Source organism: Drosophila miranda, chromosome 4, assembly GCF_003369915.1.
Source record: "Drosophila miranda strain MSH22 chromosome 4, D.miranda_PacBio2.1, whole genome shotgun sequence".
In the NCBI taxonomy this organism is placed as follows: domain Eukaryota; kingdom Metazoa; phylum Arthropoda; class Insecta; order Diptera; family Drosophilidae; genus Drosophila; species Drosophila miranda.
In genome coordinates this window covers 22,169,370-22,186,907 of record NC_046677.1, presented here as the reverse complement: position 1 = coordinate 22,186,907, position 17,538 = coordinate 22,169,370, and the positions used below count along the sequence as shown (strand labels likewise).

General features: G+C 43.0%; 1 protein-coding gene across 3 annotated transcripts in view; it reads right to left on the bottom strand.

Moving 5' to 3' along the window:
• LOC108162823 (hyphally regulated cell wall protein 3) overlaps positions 1-17,538 on the bottom strand; it is a 78,610-nt gene that overhangs the window by 32,240 nt on the left and 28,832 nt on the right. For all 3 annotated transcript variants that reach the window (XM_017297750.2, XM_033392641.1, XM_017297749.2), the window contains exon 3: positions 574-1,384. In XM_017297750.2, the coding sequence (XP_017153239.1) occupies positions 574-1,384 (811 nt within the window). The remainder of the gene's footprint in view (positions 1-573; positions 1,385-17,538) is intronic.

The window sequence follows — 17,538 nt, the reverse complement described above, 5'->3', positions numbered from 1 at the left end:
CTAAAAGGAGAGATGGCCCCCATGCTGTTAATAATTTCTCAAATTAATTCGATTGAGATACAGCATACGCGTTTCCAATAGAATTCTAGGAAAACCTCATAGATTGTCTTGACAAGAAGCTACTATGTTAATAGATCCCCTCTCATCTATGTACCTCCATGGAAAATTAGCCTAAAAAAATCGAAGATATAAATGGAAAGGTTTAAGGTGATCCCATAATTCGACTTCGAATGGAATTGCTATCTTTTTCTAGGCTTTAATCCTTAATAAAGTTCCTCCAAAGGAAGTCTCCGACTGGCCGACTCCCTTGCCTCGCGCACTCTTTGTCACTCTCTCTCACAGAGTAGCTTGGTAGTCAAGAGTGACTTCTAGAGTTGACTCCGAATCATCTCCAACTCGATTTGCTTAAAAAATAGGTATCTTTGAGCTTCATATTCCCTTGTTCAGGCCTTAAGGAGTGGTTTTACTCATCTAACGAATTCTGGTTATACTTTACTCCCCTTTGAGTTCTCATCTTCATTGACTGATCTTTAAATACTCATATTTTATTGAGTTAAAAGCCCCGTCACTCACCTGGCAAATGCTCCGACGGCTATGTCGCCATTGTGGCTGCTGTTGCTGCCGGGACTGAGGCGTTCTCTCTTCACGCCGAGGCTCAGGTGCTGCTGCTGTTGCTGCTGACTCGATTGATGGCTGCCAAGGGTGCTGCTTCCGCTTCCGCTTCCGCCGATGCTGTTGCCACTGCCACTGATGCTGCTGCTGCTGTTGTTGTTGTTGATGGTGTTGTTGTTGTTGTTATTGTGAATGGACACCATGGGCGTGGCATCCATGTGGAGACCTTCCTTGTGGCCATCCAGATGCGACATGGGCGACATCTTCTCGTTCTTGACCTTCTCCAGATAGAGGGCGGCATAGGCGGCCGCCGCAGCCGCAGCCGTCGTGGCCGCCGGACTGGAGGACGTGGACGAGGCCGAGGAGGTGGCTGTGGCAGTGCTGTGGCTGGGCGTGGTGGCCTGGTTGGAGTTGCCGCCACCCCCCGCGGTGGCTGCTTCGCTCAGCTTCTTGGCGGTGCTCTCGATGGCCGCCCCGTAACCGCTCAGCAGCAGCGATCGTTCGCTGAGCATCTTCGCTGCAGAGCCTGGGCCGGAGGAGAACGGTTCGGAGAGGAGCTGGGACCGCAGATCGCTGGCCAGACGCTCCAGATGTTTCCGCTTGCTTGAGCTGGAGGTGGAGCTGGCGCTCAAGGTGGCCGCCGCCGACGAGGAGGAGCCAAAATGACGGTCGTGGTCGTGGGTCGCCGTGGGTTGCGTTGCACTGCGACCACCCACAATCGCTGTTGTGGCCTTGGCTGGCTTCTGCTGCAGTATGTCGGTGGGTGCGTTACCTGTAACAACAAAAAATACAGTGAAACAGTGTTAATGGACGGTGGACTCACACTTTTTACTTCAGAGACAGAGGGAGACCCCAGTGCGTGCCTGTACCCCAACGAAAGCTTACTGAACAAAATAAACCCCCCAGTGGAAAGCTCGACTCGGGGAAGAGAGTGTCGAGTCGCATGCAAATCGGCCAAAGGTTAAAATAACTTATAATATGTTAACAAAACCATTGACCTGCAATGTTGAACCCCTAAGCTAATTATCGGGGTGACACTTGAGGTGTCTTGCCTAGTGGGACCGAGAGTGAGAGTGCGAAAAGTGCACACAGCACACAGTACACAGCACACATGGCACAACGCATTCGCAAACTAGTCGTAGTACAGTCCAGAACACAACTGTATAGTGGAGTACTTGCACAGTGCGGTACGGCATTCTATATTTGGGTATAGAAGAGGAAGAGGTAAGAATAAGGGATAAATACTGAAAAGGGGATGACTATAATCATCGTTGTATATGATCATGGAAGTTTTTTATTCCTCAGGTATTCCAGTACAGGTTTTTTATTCGATATCTTTTCAACATATCTATTACCTGCCAAGGACCCCAAAAGAATATTCGCAAAGGCCAGATTATGAATCCAAATTAATCCCTTGCCAAGGCGGACTCTTATTTGCCTTAAAAAATATTCACCACAAGTTCCAATCGGCTCTAATCGCAGCTTTTGATTCATGTGTATTCCATTATGCCAATACATTTTATAAGTTGTTGAAAATTCGATGAGGAGTCACCTTTTCTAATGATCAGTCGGTGGAGAACCTAAGGAAATCAGGCAGCTTCTAAGGAACCAGCCACTGATCAACAGTTTCCTTAGCTATTTTTAAGATCTCGATCTGTAAATCGTAGTTCAACATAAACATAAATCTCTAAATTTCAACCAAAAGTTACACAAACTAATCTTTAGCGGCTAAGCTACTCTGTGAAAGGGAGAGAGAGAGAGAAAGGTGATTATTTTCTTCATTTTGGCTATAAAAATACAGGAATATACAGGAAAATCTCCAATCTAGAGCATGTCCAAGCCTCTACCCCTAATCCCTATACTCCCCATAAGAAAGAGTGCAAAGTATTCAATACAAAAACACACACCTCTACAGATACCCAGCAAACCAACTAACGTGCCTTTTGCGAGAGTTCCGCAAAATGCTCGCAAACGAGCTAGCAAGAGAGCTTGTGTTCGAGCGATGTGGTTTTGTGTCGCAAAACGCTCGCAAACGAGCTCGCAAGCGAGCCAAAAATGAGCTCTACTTCTTGTGTCGCAAAACGCTCGCAAACGATCTCGCGAGCGGGAGTTTTACAATAGGAAAGTGCGCTGCGACTGTGATGCCGGTCGAAAGGCAAAAAAAAAGCAAGCCTTCGTGTGCCTTCGGTCCGGCAATTCTCCTTCGGCTTTGTGTTCACGTCTCGATAGATGACGTGTCGACAGATTAGCGGTCGAAAAGTCATTCGTGTTTTTCTTTTTATACCCGATACTCAAAATGAGTATTGGGGTATATTAGATTTGTGGTAAAAGTGGATGTGTGTAACGTCCAGAAGGAATCGTTACCGACCCCATAAGGTATATATATTCTTGATCAGCATCAATAGCCGAGTCGATTGAGCCCTGTCTGTCTGTCCGTCCGTCCGTCTGTCCGTTCCCTTCAGCGCCTAGTGCTCAAAGACTATAAGAGCTAGAGCAACGATGTTTCTGATCCAGACTTCTGTGATATGTCACTGCTACAAAAATATTTCAAAACTTCGCCCCGCCCACTTCCGCCCCCACAAAGGACGAAAATCTGTGGCATCCACATTTTTAAAGATACGATAAAACCAAAAACGCAGAATCGTAGAGGATGACTGTGTCTTCTAGAGTGCAAAGTCTAAACCAGATCGTATAATTATTATAGCCAGAATCAAGAAAACAATTTCATTCTTTCTCGCTCTGTCTCTCTCAGACTCTCACGCTCAGACTGATTTTCTGTCTCTCTCGCACGCACTCTTTGTCGTGTCGTTTAATATTAGCGGCGTCTGCCGGAGGAGAGCCATACTGACTAAGTATCGGGTATAAATGAAGAGTTGCGGTCTCCGCAGCAACTCACAACGTTCCCCCTCGTTAATAATGTACTTACCGATTGACAGAAATTTCTTTTAAATGCGTAAGAGATGATAGAGATTTTTAACTTAGCACTGCCCAGTTCGACGAAAATAATTGAAATGACGGCGCAAGGAACGCACTCTTTATTTGCAGTTGTTTCTAATGCTCGACACATGTAAAAAAAAGAAAAACACGAATGACTTTTCGACCACTAATCTGTCGACACGTCATCTATCGAGACGTGAACACAAAGCCGAAGGAGAATTGCCGGACCGAAGGCACACGAAGGCTTGCTTTTTTTTTGGCTTTCGACCGGCATCACAGTCGCAGCGCACTTTCCTATTGTAAAACTCCCGCTCACGAGCTCGTTTGCGAGCGTTTTGCGACACAAGAAGTAGAGCTCATTTTTGGCTCGCTCGCGAGCTCGTTTGCGAGCGTTTTGCGACACAAAACCATATCGCTCGTACACAAGCTCGCCTGCTAGCTCGTTTGCGAGCATTTTGCGGAACTCTCGCAAAAGGCACGTTAGTTGGTTTGCTGGGACCACACAATTGTATATAAAGACAATGTCACATTCGCATACATTGATCTTTTATGGTGCGGTTTAAACTTCCGCCACAGTCAGCCAGGGGAGGGGCAGGGGGACACGGGGAACAGGGCGCATAAATTGTTTATTTATCGTGTGTATACAATTTTGTCAGTTATTTACTTTGGGTGGCATATAAATAATTTAATTGTAATTTAAATGGCAAAAATTAAAAAGCAAATACGTGTATCGATGCGTGCCCCCCGGCACACACAAGCATTGACCTTTGGGCAGAGGGAGAGAGCCCCAAGCCACAGTTAGGTGTAAATAAATTGAAGCCACACTGGGGGACAGACCTGGAGCTGGAGCTGGAGATGGAGACCTTCCTTTTTTGGCGTTTCTCGCTTGTTTAGCAACCAAAAAGCAAGCACACAGCATAAATAATTAAATGAAATATTTACATTCGAAATTAACAGCAATTTGTAGTTTTAAGCTCGTTACGATCTCCACTCGAATCGGAATCGAAAAATCAAAGCCACAAACAGAGCCGTAGTTCTGGAAACCCTGCGGATTGGTTTCGTATCAAATTTCATCCGCTCTCGGATTCGATTGGCGATTGGCATAGGCGTTTATATAGTATGTATGTTTTTTAATATGTTTGGTCGTGCGTTATCATAAAATTAAGTTTATCATTGGTTAGCATAGAAATTAAGTTGTGGGGGGGATACAAAGCCAAAGCCAAAACAACGGCCATCAAAGAACAGAGAAAGGGAAAACCGAAAAAAACCGCCCCAAAGTGGTTGAACAGTGGATTAGGAAGTGGAGGTATGGTAATAGTACTTAAAATTAGTTAAAACTCTAAATGATAGAGAATTTATAGATCTTTAAAGAAATTTATTTTGATTAGAAAAGATTTATATTTGGAAGTCTTGAAATTATTTAAATTTGCACGCCATAAATATTAAAATTCATGCCTTGTGCACGTTTGCTCTCTACCTTTCTCTCCCACAGAGTAGCTTAGCGGTGAAGGGTGGAGGTCAACTTCCTAACAAATTCCTAACGATTCCTTCTTCGAACTTTCTTGAAAGATTCTCCAAACTGTACATCTTTCAATTCTATATATTATAATCCCTTTCTGGCAATGTTTTCCATATATTTTTCTTCATAATTTCGATCGCCAGACATAACTACTCTACAGATATATTTCCTATACCTTTAAATCCCATTAAATTTTCACTTTCAACTTCCTGCAAAAAACATGCCGTTGCCCCACTGTGCCCGTGGCATTTGGGATTGGATATTTTTGTCGTAGATCGCTCGTCGCTTGCTCAGCGCTCCCCATAGACCCCATCAATGGCCGGGGCCCGGCTGGCTGGCTGGCTGTGGCTGATTGGCATCGCTTGGTGCCAATGGTGCTAAGTGCCGAACGCCGAATGTCGAAAGCCGATGATGATGATGTGGAGGGAGGGCCAACAGCGGTCGCAACGGACCCCAGAACGATGAGGAAGGTGAGGGCACGCAGAGATAGAGAGAGAAAAAGAGAGGGAGACAGGGGGCCGAGACCGAGACCCAACATGTGCCAGGCGCGACACTGTTGACTTTTTCCAAGTTGGATGTTATGTTTATACCAGCGTCACACGTGGATCACAAGGGTATGTTGGATTGATCAAGAGGTACGCACCTCCATCCCTCCATCCCTACGCAAGGTGAAAGATAGAAGAAAGTACTTTCGACACGATCGGGGATAGATTTCTTATAGATTTCCAACAATGATCCATTGGATTCCGATTAACAATCGATCTAGTTCGAACTATATGCGTATGTCCGAGTGCTTTTCTCCCTTGGGAGCTCTGATATCTAGATAAACTCTTCAGAAAGAAACATCTGGTGAAGTCTGTAGTTTCCAGAATTTGAAAGATATGGTGATAATTTTTGGTGGAATTCTATATAAAGCTATAATCTACCGAATTGCCGAAAATCATTACAATCGAAAAATATTTACATAAAAAATAAAGCAATATTTAAATTTTTTATTATTCTTTTTCTAAAAATTCCACAAAATAATCTTTGAACATATTTGTATCCCATTTTAATTGATTTCAATCTTTCTTTAAGATAACTTTCCCGTTTTTCAGTGTCTTTGAATCTCCAAAGCGGGGTATTCTCGAGTCTCAACCATCATATTTCTTCTTTTGTGTTATTGTTGTTGATGTCGTGCCCATACCTGAGCGTGGGATTGTGTGTGTGCGTATCTGTGAATGATCCGCACAGTGACAGGCCGCATTTTGGTCGCGACGCGACGCTGGGTCGACAAGTGTCAATAGTACTAATAGACGACGCCGACATCGAAACTTAGGACCGAGCACGTTCACACATAGAGAAAGACCCAAAGAGAGAGAAAGAGAGAGACATAAGGTAGAAGCGCATTGAGGTTCTGAAAACGGTAAAGTTCATTGCCATTTGGTTCAGAGCTGGCAAACACAGCTGTCGGCGGATCGACCTGTCATGTGACCATTTTTCATACAGTCATGGAAAATATATATACATATGTATGTGTCCCCTAATAATAATAACAATAAGTAACGAAAGAGTAATTGTACGAATTTTGATAGATTTCTTTCCCAGCAGCAGCTGTCGTTGAAGGGTCACACCCGCCGGAGTCTAGACGTGGAGAGACCTTGTGGAAAAAAAACCCTTCCACCGGGCAATCATCGATAGTTGTTGCCCTCTCGGTGGCCCCCGACTGAACCCAGAGCCGCTCGCTTCCCATTTGACTTGCATGAATCAGTGGAGAGAGAGAGAGAGAGAGAGAGTCCAACGATGGAGAGTCCAACGGAGAGTTCCAGGCTTATCAGCTGATTCTCTTTCTTTTTGTTTGTTTGTTGTTTTTTGACCTCATTTAAAAACCAAATAGCCGTTGCAATACGCAACCAAAGAGCAAGTCCCCGTCCCCCCCCTTTACCCTTTATGCAAACTGGGCCTTTGTTATCGCCCCTCTAGGGGTGGGCCGGAGACAGGGGACACAGGGTTCAAACAGGGTTCTCGTATATAAAGAAGTTATCATATCAGGAGGGGAAACGACCGATTCGGTGGCCTATCTATGGGTGCAAGGCAACCCTGAACCGAACTCAATTCGGTTCTTCGGCCTCTTTGCTATTTTTCCTACGCTCTTTCCTTCTGCTTTTCCCTTTACTCTTTATAGATAAACATTTATAGAGGTGTCTATCTATCGGAGTATCTGTATCTGTATCTGTATCTGCATCGTTCGCCTCAGTTTCAGTTGCCTTTTTGTGACGTGATTTCTTGTATCTCAAGTGTTGTGCTCTCTGGCCCGTTGGGGTCTTATCGCCGCTGCCTTGTTTGTCCAAGTGCCAGTTGAACTATATATGTATTACGATCATCATAATGATCATGATGATGATGATGTGTTTATTCCTATATAGCGAAGGGTTGGGGGCTTAGTACACACTCTCATATATAGCCTTCTCATGGTTCATATGTCTTCGCTGTGTGTGAGTGTGTTTTACCCCCCCTCTGGCTCCCTCTCTTCTGATCTCAATTCTTTTCGGGTTTTCGAAAATCATGTCGCATTTATTAGATCATCAAAAGGTGTTAAAGATTGTGCCCCGTTTCACTGATAATATTTGTTGGCCCTGCCTGGCCTTTTGTATTTGTTTTCTCTTTCTTTTCTGGGGAGCTCCAGTTCAATTGTTGTGTGTGAAAGTAATTCAAAGTTCATTAGAGATCTGTTGATTTTTCATTTACCTCGGGACTCGCGACTCGCGACTCGAGACTCGGCACTTGGCCCGCATTTACCCAGAATTTTGCTGCCATTTAATCGTATTTCATATTTGCTGTAGGAAGTGTAGCCCCCGCCTTATCTTTATGGCATAGGCCATTCACAGGGGGCATGACATTCGGTTCAACAGCGCCATGGGGAAATTACCCAAAAAACAACACTGAAATCTCAGGGAATTTGTGATCCTCAGAAGTTGAATGGCATGTGGTGGCAAGGTTCTTGAATCAGGGTTCTTTAGGATAGAATTTTTGTGATTTCGAAGACGATATACCAGATGAATAATAAAATAAAATAAAGCAAAAATAATTTAAGCAAAGAAAAAACATTTTATATGTATAAATGGTACACAAAATATAAAAAAAATACAAAAATAATACATTAAAAAAAAGATAGACAATAAAACAAAATACAAATTTAACAAAATCAAAAGAAATAATAATAATAATAAAAAATAAAACCAGTAAAAAATTATAAAAACTTAAACAAAAAAAAATTTAAAAATAAGACGATAAAATAAATACAAAAAAAAACACAATATAAAAATAAAATAAAAAAACATTTTTGAGCATTTTTACCATTAATCATCTATCTATGGCCCCTACCGAATGGTCTCTCTCCGTATTATTCCAAACGCATGTATCCGTTCGCTTATGGGTAATTTGTGCAGCGCCTCAAAGTCATTCCTTTCCTTCTTCAAATATGCCCCAGTGGAAAAGAGGCACCGCTACCTCCCCATAGAATTCCTTTTCTTCTTAATGAATTTTCCCAAAACCCGACTCCACCCTGAAGTTCGATTCCCATAAAGACACACCACAAAAATATTTGATTAAAAAGCCAACACCAAATTGCCATCAAGTGATGGAAAGAGAGAGAGACATTCCAGAGGGAAAAGCCAAATGGAGTGCCATCTGGAAACTGGAACAGCCTCCATTGCTGCTCCATTGCCGCCTCAAAGTGAAGCCTCCATTGGACAACCGCAAAAAGCATGGCGTTGCAGCACTAACGGTTCATGACACTGCGCTGCTGCTCCCCCCAGAGGTCCAACAGCAAATTGAAATTTCAAATCAAATCAGAGCGCGCCACAAGACGGAAATGGCAATAGTTTTTCTCTTTTTTTTTTTTCTCTGCCGCGCTATAACGGCCGCCGCAAAAAGTATAGAAAAAAAAACAAAAAAATGGCCAAGAACCGAAGGAAAAATTTCATAAATTATTAACACCTCTGCCATTTGAACTGGACAAACTGGAAACCGTTCCACGAATGCATCTGTATCTGTATCTGTGCTTGGGTATCCGTATCTGTGTGTGTCGCGCCTCTCTTTGCGCTGCTCATTGAGGTAAGCTGCTGCTGGCCGGGCTGTCGGATCGCCTGGCCCATGTCTTCGTACTGCATAATTGCTTTAATGGAATTTGATTTTTACCCAACCTCTCAACACGCTCCACGCGGCCAGAGAGACCAGAGACATAAGTGTCTAGTAGACCCAGTGGCCAGAAGGTGGAATGAAAGGCTTAAGATGGAGGGTAAGAGATGCCTGCGTGAGTCACGATCGAAGTGCATATAGAACAGAAGGAGCTTCCATGGAATATATTCCGAATAGCCTTTAACCTACAATGGTTATCGTTTGGGAAAGCAATGGAAAGCTGAAACTTATTTGAATGTATCCAATGTATTATGTCGAACTATCATTAATCAAATATAGCCTAAAGAATATCAATAAAGATACTACTTTAGGACTTGGGATTACAACTTATTGTGATCAAGAATGGATCTTAAAAACCTTGCATTTCAAAGGGTAACCTGGATCTTTTTACAGATGATATATAAATATAATATATTATAAGCACATATATTCGTAAGTATTTCTTGCGAGAATCAATCGAGAATTTCCTAAAGTTAAAAACTATTTAGCTATTCAATCAACACCTTTTTGAGCAGACTTTCATCGTAAGGAGATTAAATAATTTCCTTGAATAATCTCGTCACATAATTTGTGCCAAAAGGAAGTTTTCTTCCTCGAAAAAAGACAAGGAATCCATAAATTTCTGTGTTCTAACTCTTTTAAATCTATTCTTAAAATATACCCCATATCATAGGGAATAATATCTTTTTATCCATTTTTCTCTAAAGTCCCGAATTCCTATCGATTAGAAGAAGGAGCATTAGACGCTTCTAGCTTGAATAAAAGTCTTGCTTAAGTTCCTTTTAAGTCTATATCTTTTCCAAATTGTACTTTAGATATGTCATAGCTATAGATATTCCTCAAGCTAAAGGTGTAAGATCAATGTACCTTAGGATTTCGATATATTTTTGCTGTAAATATATTACATTTGATAGAGTGCGTTCAATTTGTTATTTTTCTTATGTATGAAAGCACAGATGTCTTCAACCTCACAAAAGTCCAGTACTACTCCTCCTTCTACAGTATACTCCTTGAGCAGCCCATCTATTTTAAACTACCATCACTGTTCTTTCTATCACCTCTTATGCTCCCCAAAAAATCAATTAAGAAACTTCTTTTCTGATTAATCGTGTCACGCTGTCATCTCTGGACTCCACCTTGTCGTTTTTTGGTCCATTGCAGATGATGTACAACTACTATTAGCATTAAAGTTTATTATCGACAACGACGCTGGTTCTGTGGTTCTGGATTCCTGTAAAACAGGTGCACCACACCACAGAGCCACACCACACACCACAGAGCACACAGCACACAGCACTGAGCACTGAGCACTGAGCACAGAGCACACCACGGAGCAGGCACACACATGACTACACACAGTGGGGCCAGGCCTTTCAACTTTTAGCTAGAGATTTCTCCACCTCTGCACACCATACGATCCCATCCACATGGTTGCATGCAACCGATGGCAGAGGCAGAGGCAGCGACAGAGGCAGTGCAATGCATTTGGCCGCTAAAAGCGCCTTATTTGGTTAAATTGGTGCAGATTGCTGGCAGGCCAGCTCTAAATAATAATTAGCACAGGTTTTTTCTTACTTCTTCTTCGGCCTCAGCCCCAGCCTCAGCTTCAGCTTCAGCTCAGTCGCTATCTGGCTCTTCGTCGGGGGCTTTGGGGGCACTGGCTCTCTGCTTCTGCTTCGCCTCGCCTTGGTGCGCTTTTGTGGCTGTGGCTGAGGCTTCGGTTTTGGTCATTCAACAGGCGCAACAGGCGCACCGCAAAACCAACAAAAAAAAAACAACCGAAACGAAGGAAAAAAAAATACACATACACATCTTGTTGCATGCCACATACGGGGTGAAATTTCCTTAGAAATTTCGTGCTTGCCTGCTCTGGTTTTAATTTGATTTTTACTTGATTTCCCCCCCCCCCCCGCCCGTGCCACTCCGCCTCCGATGGCTGTCTCTGTGCATCTTGTGGCCCAGGTTCAGGTTCATAAATTTACTAGATGTTCGCTCCGATTTCTTGCCTCTCTCTGTTGCATGTTTAATGTTGATGCTTCGCTGCATATTCGCGTGTGCGCTATGCCTCTGTGGGCCGCTCTACAGCCTCAACAATGTTGTAGTTGCTGTTGCACCAGTGCTCCTCCCTGTTGCATCTGTGGGGTGTTGCCGGCGCTGGTGCTACCCTACTGAGCCCCATTCTCCTTCCTCATTCGATCATCTTCGCCTCCTCCTCCTCCTCCTCCCCCTTCTCTTGGCAGATAATTGTTTTCCCCCCAAGCCGTGGCTTTGGCCTTTCGGATTATGGTTACTACTTTTAATGGGCATTGGCTGTGCCTGCGGGGTGCTCTAGATGTTTAATCACGTCAACAAATGTATGATTTTTATATGTTTCGAAATGCCTTATTAGCCAAAGGTATTTCTTGGGCTTTTTATGTTATTATTTTACGGGTTTTTATTAGTAGCTTAATCTATTGTTTCCCTGAGTGACTGCAAAAAACATCAAAACACATATTGACTTTCAAAGGCTTTCTATAAAGCCTGCATGGCCAGACATTTCCTTCCACCTTACACTCAGCAACACCAAGGACTACAATCGACAAACAGATACAAAATTGGATTATCTATCGAACGATTAAACATTACTTTTAATCGATGGGCATTTGACAACCTAGTAAATCAATAGTGTCCAGTCCCCAAAAGTGGAATACCGCCTCTGGTTCCAACGTCAAATATTGTATTATTCTAGAATCATTTATGTTTAAGAAGTGTTGACATTCAATAGATCTATGTAATTGGATCAATTTATCCTTCGATACTTGTTAGCACGTTAATGGATTCAATGATCTGTAAGGGATTTAGATTGTTTATCCGCGTCAAGATTATAGATACATATGCATATAAAGATACAAATAATCTGCAGCAATTCTGGGCTCTATTCTGACCCTCCACAGTAGCGTTTTTGGTAGCCCCATCCTCATGCGGTTTCTGAACAATTCCTTTCAATAGAAGAAACATTTCAGTATTTTTTTTTACAATATCTGAAGTCCTTAAAATTTTTAGAACTCAAGCAGTTCTTACTGTAAATCATGTAGAAATTGATTAAAGACATTTAAGTACTTTTTCCCATCAGATACTCGTACACTCATAAAATTATGCAAATTGAATTCTGCACTTTTTTTTAAGGCCATAAAAAAAAAAAAAAATAGAAATACTTCCTGAAATATAGAAAAAATAAATAAATATAAAACCAAAGACGTTTTTAAGGTTTAAAAAACTAAAAAAAAAAAAAGAAACAATTTGCCAAATGATGCTGATATGACAGTTAGAGTGGGGAAACAGCAACCCAAAGAGGCAAGAGAGAGATGGAGAGAGGGGGAGAGGGGGAGGGAGAGGAGGAAAACCAGATGTGCGCGCATGCCTCAAAGGCACCTGCCACGACAAGACATGGCGGCGGGGGCATGGGCAGCGACTGAGACTGCAAAAGCGACTGAGACTGAGACTGCGGCTAAGGCGAGGAAATCAAGTGCAGATTAATTAAATTCGATAATTAAATGAACGGACCTGCAGCTCTCTGGGAGCTCTGGCAGATCGTGTCTGCCTCTAGCCCCGAAGTTTGCTGTTGGTTTTAGATGAAAGCAGCCACAGATCCATGGGGCAAAGCCACAGCGGCAGCGGCAGTGGCAGCAATAATAAAAAAAAGAAACATTTGCACATTGGCTGCACATTTGGGATTGAGGTTGGAGTCTCTCTCTCTCTCTCTCTCTGTCTCTGTCTCTGTCTCGTCTCTCCTCATCGCGACGGGTGATGACGACGACTACCGACCGACAGACCCACCGGAGGACCCCGTCTTTGGCTAATGCATTTCTGTGATTTTAGGCGCAGCAAATTAATGTGCATCGCTCTATAAATTTGTCAGCAATTAAACGAGCCACTCGCCTGTGCAGCAGCGGCAGCAGCATCACCTCTCTGCAGCGACCCAACTGTACAGAGGAGTTTTTGGGAAATATATCAGGAAAAAGTACGAGTCGTTTTGGGGAAGCCTCAAGGAAACAGCATTGTACGATGGGGTATATATATTTCATGGAAGCATACTCCATTCCTCGGTGGATTTCGGCACTACAAGGAAGTATGTCATAGGGTCGCACCACGTGTGCCGCGACTCTCTACATTTCAACTGGTTTTGCGTCTGAGTCCGAGCCTGATCACTCATCTATTGGGTCCTTAAGTAGAACCTGACTTCTGCTAGATCATATTCTGGTCAAAAGAAATGACTTTAAAGGGTTTGCTCTCCACATTTTCTACTACTTATTGCATAAAATATTTCAACTAACGATTATTTTCCCACAAAAACCTTGTGAAATCTTCTAGAAACTATTTTGCTTCATTTTCATTTCATATTCGGTTAAAAAAAATGGCAAATAAATGTTAAAAACCCTTAAAAACATAGCCCTTCTAAAGGGTATAGGGTATGAATCTTGCGCTTTTATTTGGACTTCCGTCAAAGAGACACAGAAAATCCGACTCGACTCGACTCGACTCGAGTACATTTCTTTGGCGCTCTTTTATAGATTTTTGAGTCGATAAAAGCCACAAACTCCTGAACTTTATGGACTGGACTTTATAGAGAAGCCTCAACCTCAAATGTGCAACGAATTTCTATGGACTTGATTGATATTTGGCGATAAAGAAAGAGCCAAGGAGCCGACAACAGACTCCTCTCCCGCTCTCTTTCTCTCTCCGTCTCTCACTCTCCGTTTCTCTATTTCTCTATCTCCATATAACATGTGTAGCAGTTGTAATGTATAGCTGGCAAAATCGGTGCATGTTGCACATAAATTTCATACGAGTTCAAGCCTCAGTTCGCCACAAATTTATGGCCAGAGCGAATGAGGAGACGACTGCGATTTTTGTGGACATGGACTTGGACTTGATCTGGGCTCTGACTCCGAGTCTGACTCCGGCTGTGGGTCTCTCTGCCTCTCATGTGTTTTTGTTTTTGTTTTCTGTGTGGGGCGTGTTTGCCTTGTGCTTGTGTCCTGTTAACAAGTTGTGAGTGTTGCAGCATCAACATCAGCAACAGCTACAGCAACAGCAGCCGCATCTTGTTTAATGTGCATTTTGGGGGCCGCGTGCTTTGGAGGCCGGACGTCGTCGAAAGCCAGTTATGGCCAGAGATTGATGTGGCAAGGTTGTGGTGCCCATAAAACCATCAAAAGTTTGAAATGCAAGAATTGTTATAGTTTCAAGAGCAGATCCGGAAATCGACCCTCTTTTCTGTTACGGGTATCGTTCTTTAGTGCCTTTAGTGCTGTGTTTTGATAACAGCGCGACTTGGGTTTTCCTTTTTGAGTGCCCCCAAAACCTCCAGAAAAACCCCAGCACCCCAGCGCCAGATAACGCTGCGTATACGTAATGTATCAATTGTTGAGGTCTTTGGTGAAGTGTTTTGACTTACGTTTTATAAGCATTTGATTTTGCTTTTATCAGTCAACCTTTACCTCACCCTCGTTCCAAGAAGGCATTTGGAATATCCACCCACTTGCATGCCCCTGCCCCTCCAGCCCCAGCATATCACGCAGTACCCGGTCGAATACTTAATATGCAATTATAAATCTTAAACACGATCGCCCAGAAGGCAGTCAATAATATAATTTCCTGCTCTATGTAGCAGTATGTGTATATGGGTTATATATGGTTTTTTTTTATACATATATAAAAATAGACACGTTCGCTGCCGTTTAGCTGCCTGCCAGCCAGCCAGCCAGCGAGGCGAGTGTTGGGTGGTTGGGTGTTCCAACACAGCACAAGTTCAAGCAGTTCAAAACCTTTGCACGCGAACTTATCGCTCTGACTCTGCCTCTGCCCCTCGGTCTGTCCTCTCTCTCTATACCTGCACCGCTTTGGCTCTCCTCTCTCTCTCCCTCGCTCTGTCTGGTTAGGGTGGAACGAAAAACAAAGCACGGAAACGTTGATAGACGGCAAAATGGAATTGATTAAGGATTGGATAGGTGCAGTGCATATATTTTGTACCGAAATTTAACCTTTATGAGCATAAAACGTAACATATTTACTTTTATGGGTGGTATCACTCTTAAGATGGTAGATCTCTGTTTAATATACATATAGATAATGTAAAGATATCATTGAAAATTATTGTCCAGCTATTGCTATGATGGTATTAGCCTTAACTTGGCTTTCATTCGAAATGTTTCTTCTTTAACGCTCCTGAAAATGTTACATTTGTTGAATATGATCAGGATATGTACAGTATCTATAGATCTATGAGAATTCTAAAGGCTTTTCTCGTCAAGGCAGCTAGATCTAGATATCTAGGAATACACGATCGCACCTGACTATTGAAATCTGCCTGTTTCTTCCGAAAGATAATACTTATCACTGTAAGAATATGTATATTTTTCCTAAAAATAGATACATATTTCTATCTCTTAAGTTCATTGTGAATAAACATAAGGAAATATTTCTAGAAATATTTGAAGAAACCGATTACAATATTTTCTAATGTAGTCTTCCAAACCCTACCTTTGGCCTATGAAAATTATGCAGATATTCCTCGAACTTTTAAATATTCTTTTCATGTGTGTGTTTCATTTTGTTCTTGTTCTTCTTTTGGTTGCGTTTTTGCGTTGTCGCCGTTGACTGTTCTGTTCCCATTTTGCCCCCGAGTTGTTGTTGTTGTTGTTGTTTTTGTTTCCTTCGCACTCGCACTGTATTTGTATATATTTAAAACAGCGACCGACCGAACGACCGAGCGACCGAGCGAAAAGTCAAAGCAGCAAAGCAGCGGTCGACGCGTTCAAAATTCAACAGAAAACAAAAACAACAGCAAGAACGGGAGGAATATGTCGCGTAAATACAAACAGTCAATCAATTATGTTTTCGTACAGCTGTTGATCAAGGAATATACATAGAGTGGATGCAATGTATGTATGTTTCGGGGGGGAACTTAGAACTTTTCTGATAACAATAAAATGCCATCTATGAGGGTGGCCTATAGACTTTTTACGCCCACTGTAGAGCACACCAGATCAGCCAGGCAGCAGCAGAGCGGCAGCGCTGCCAGCAGCAGCCAAGAGCACACCATACAAACGTCAAAAAAGTCAACTGCGCCGCTGCCATTTGATAAGAGGCCACAAGTGTAAATATAGACGAGCGAGCGACGCGCAGCAGCAACAACAACAACAGCAACCGAATGTCCACGACACGACGACCGTTGACTGCGCGAGTCAAACGGTTGCTGCTCTCTTTCGGCTTTGCTTCTCTCTCGCTGTTGATTACTCGCTCTCTCTCGTGTCTGTCTCGCACTCTCTCTGTCTGTCTCTCTCTCGATGGCTGTCTGTCTCCTCCTGGCATACATATGCGCGACTCGAATTGATTGATATTGCCATTTGCCTTGCCTTTGTCGCCATTTCATTTTTGCCTTCAGCCGCCAGCCGCCAGTTCACCAGAGTTCACTCTCAGTGTGTGAGTGCGTGTGTGGGTGCAATAGAGCGGGAGAGAGAGAGAGAGTGAGAGGGGGGATTTATTCATTCTACGTGCTGCAATGCGGCATGAGCTGGCCATCGGACAGAGAGAGGGAGATCTACGGTACTGAGGTGCAGGAATCGTTTACAATTTAGGGTTAACCACAAAATAGGTCAACACACTGTGTGGGGGAAAAGGTGGCGCATGCGAGAAAGGGGAAGGGGCAGTGCTGGTGCTGGAGCGATATGGGGGCTGAGTCAGATAAGAGTTTATAGAAGATCGTCAGCTCGAAGAGGGGATATGAGTCAGGGTTTCTATAGTAGGAGCACTGTTTTGAAGATTCATTACATTTTGGGATGCATCAATTTAGCACGTTTTCAACACTATTTGCCTCCAGTGTTGGAACTCTTTATGGAACCTTCAAATTCGTTTCCATTTGGAAAACAGTTTTCAAAGTTATGGCTTTAATGCACCATCATTATGACAACTTCCACCATTCCTTATACATATAAAAATCAACCATCAATTGATTTGCAATTTCTGCAAATGACACAAAAGTTTAATCGCCGTAATTTATGCAACATAAATGGCCAGTAATGATACCCCAACCCAAGCACATAAACAGTCAACGATTTGTTCGCTCGTTCCTTGCTCCCTTCCTTCCCGCCGGACCCATCGGCGAGAGAGAATAAAGACCTAAAGAATAAATAACGCGTGCACCATACAATTTAACAGCCCAATATTTGCATAATAACAGCGCGTGACACCAACAACAGTCGCGCGTGAGGAGGAGTCACGGAGTCGGCAGAGGTGCTGCACAGGGTCCG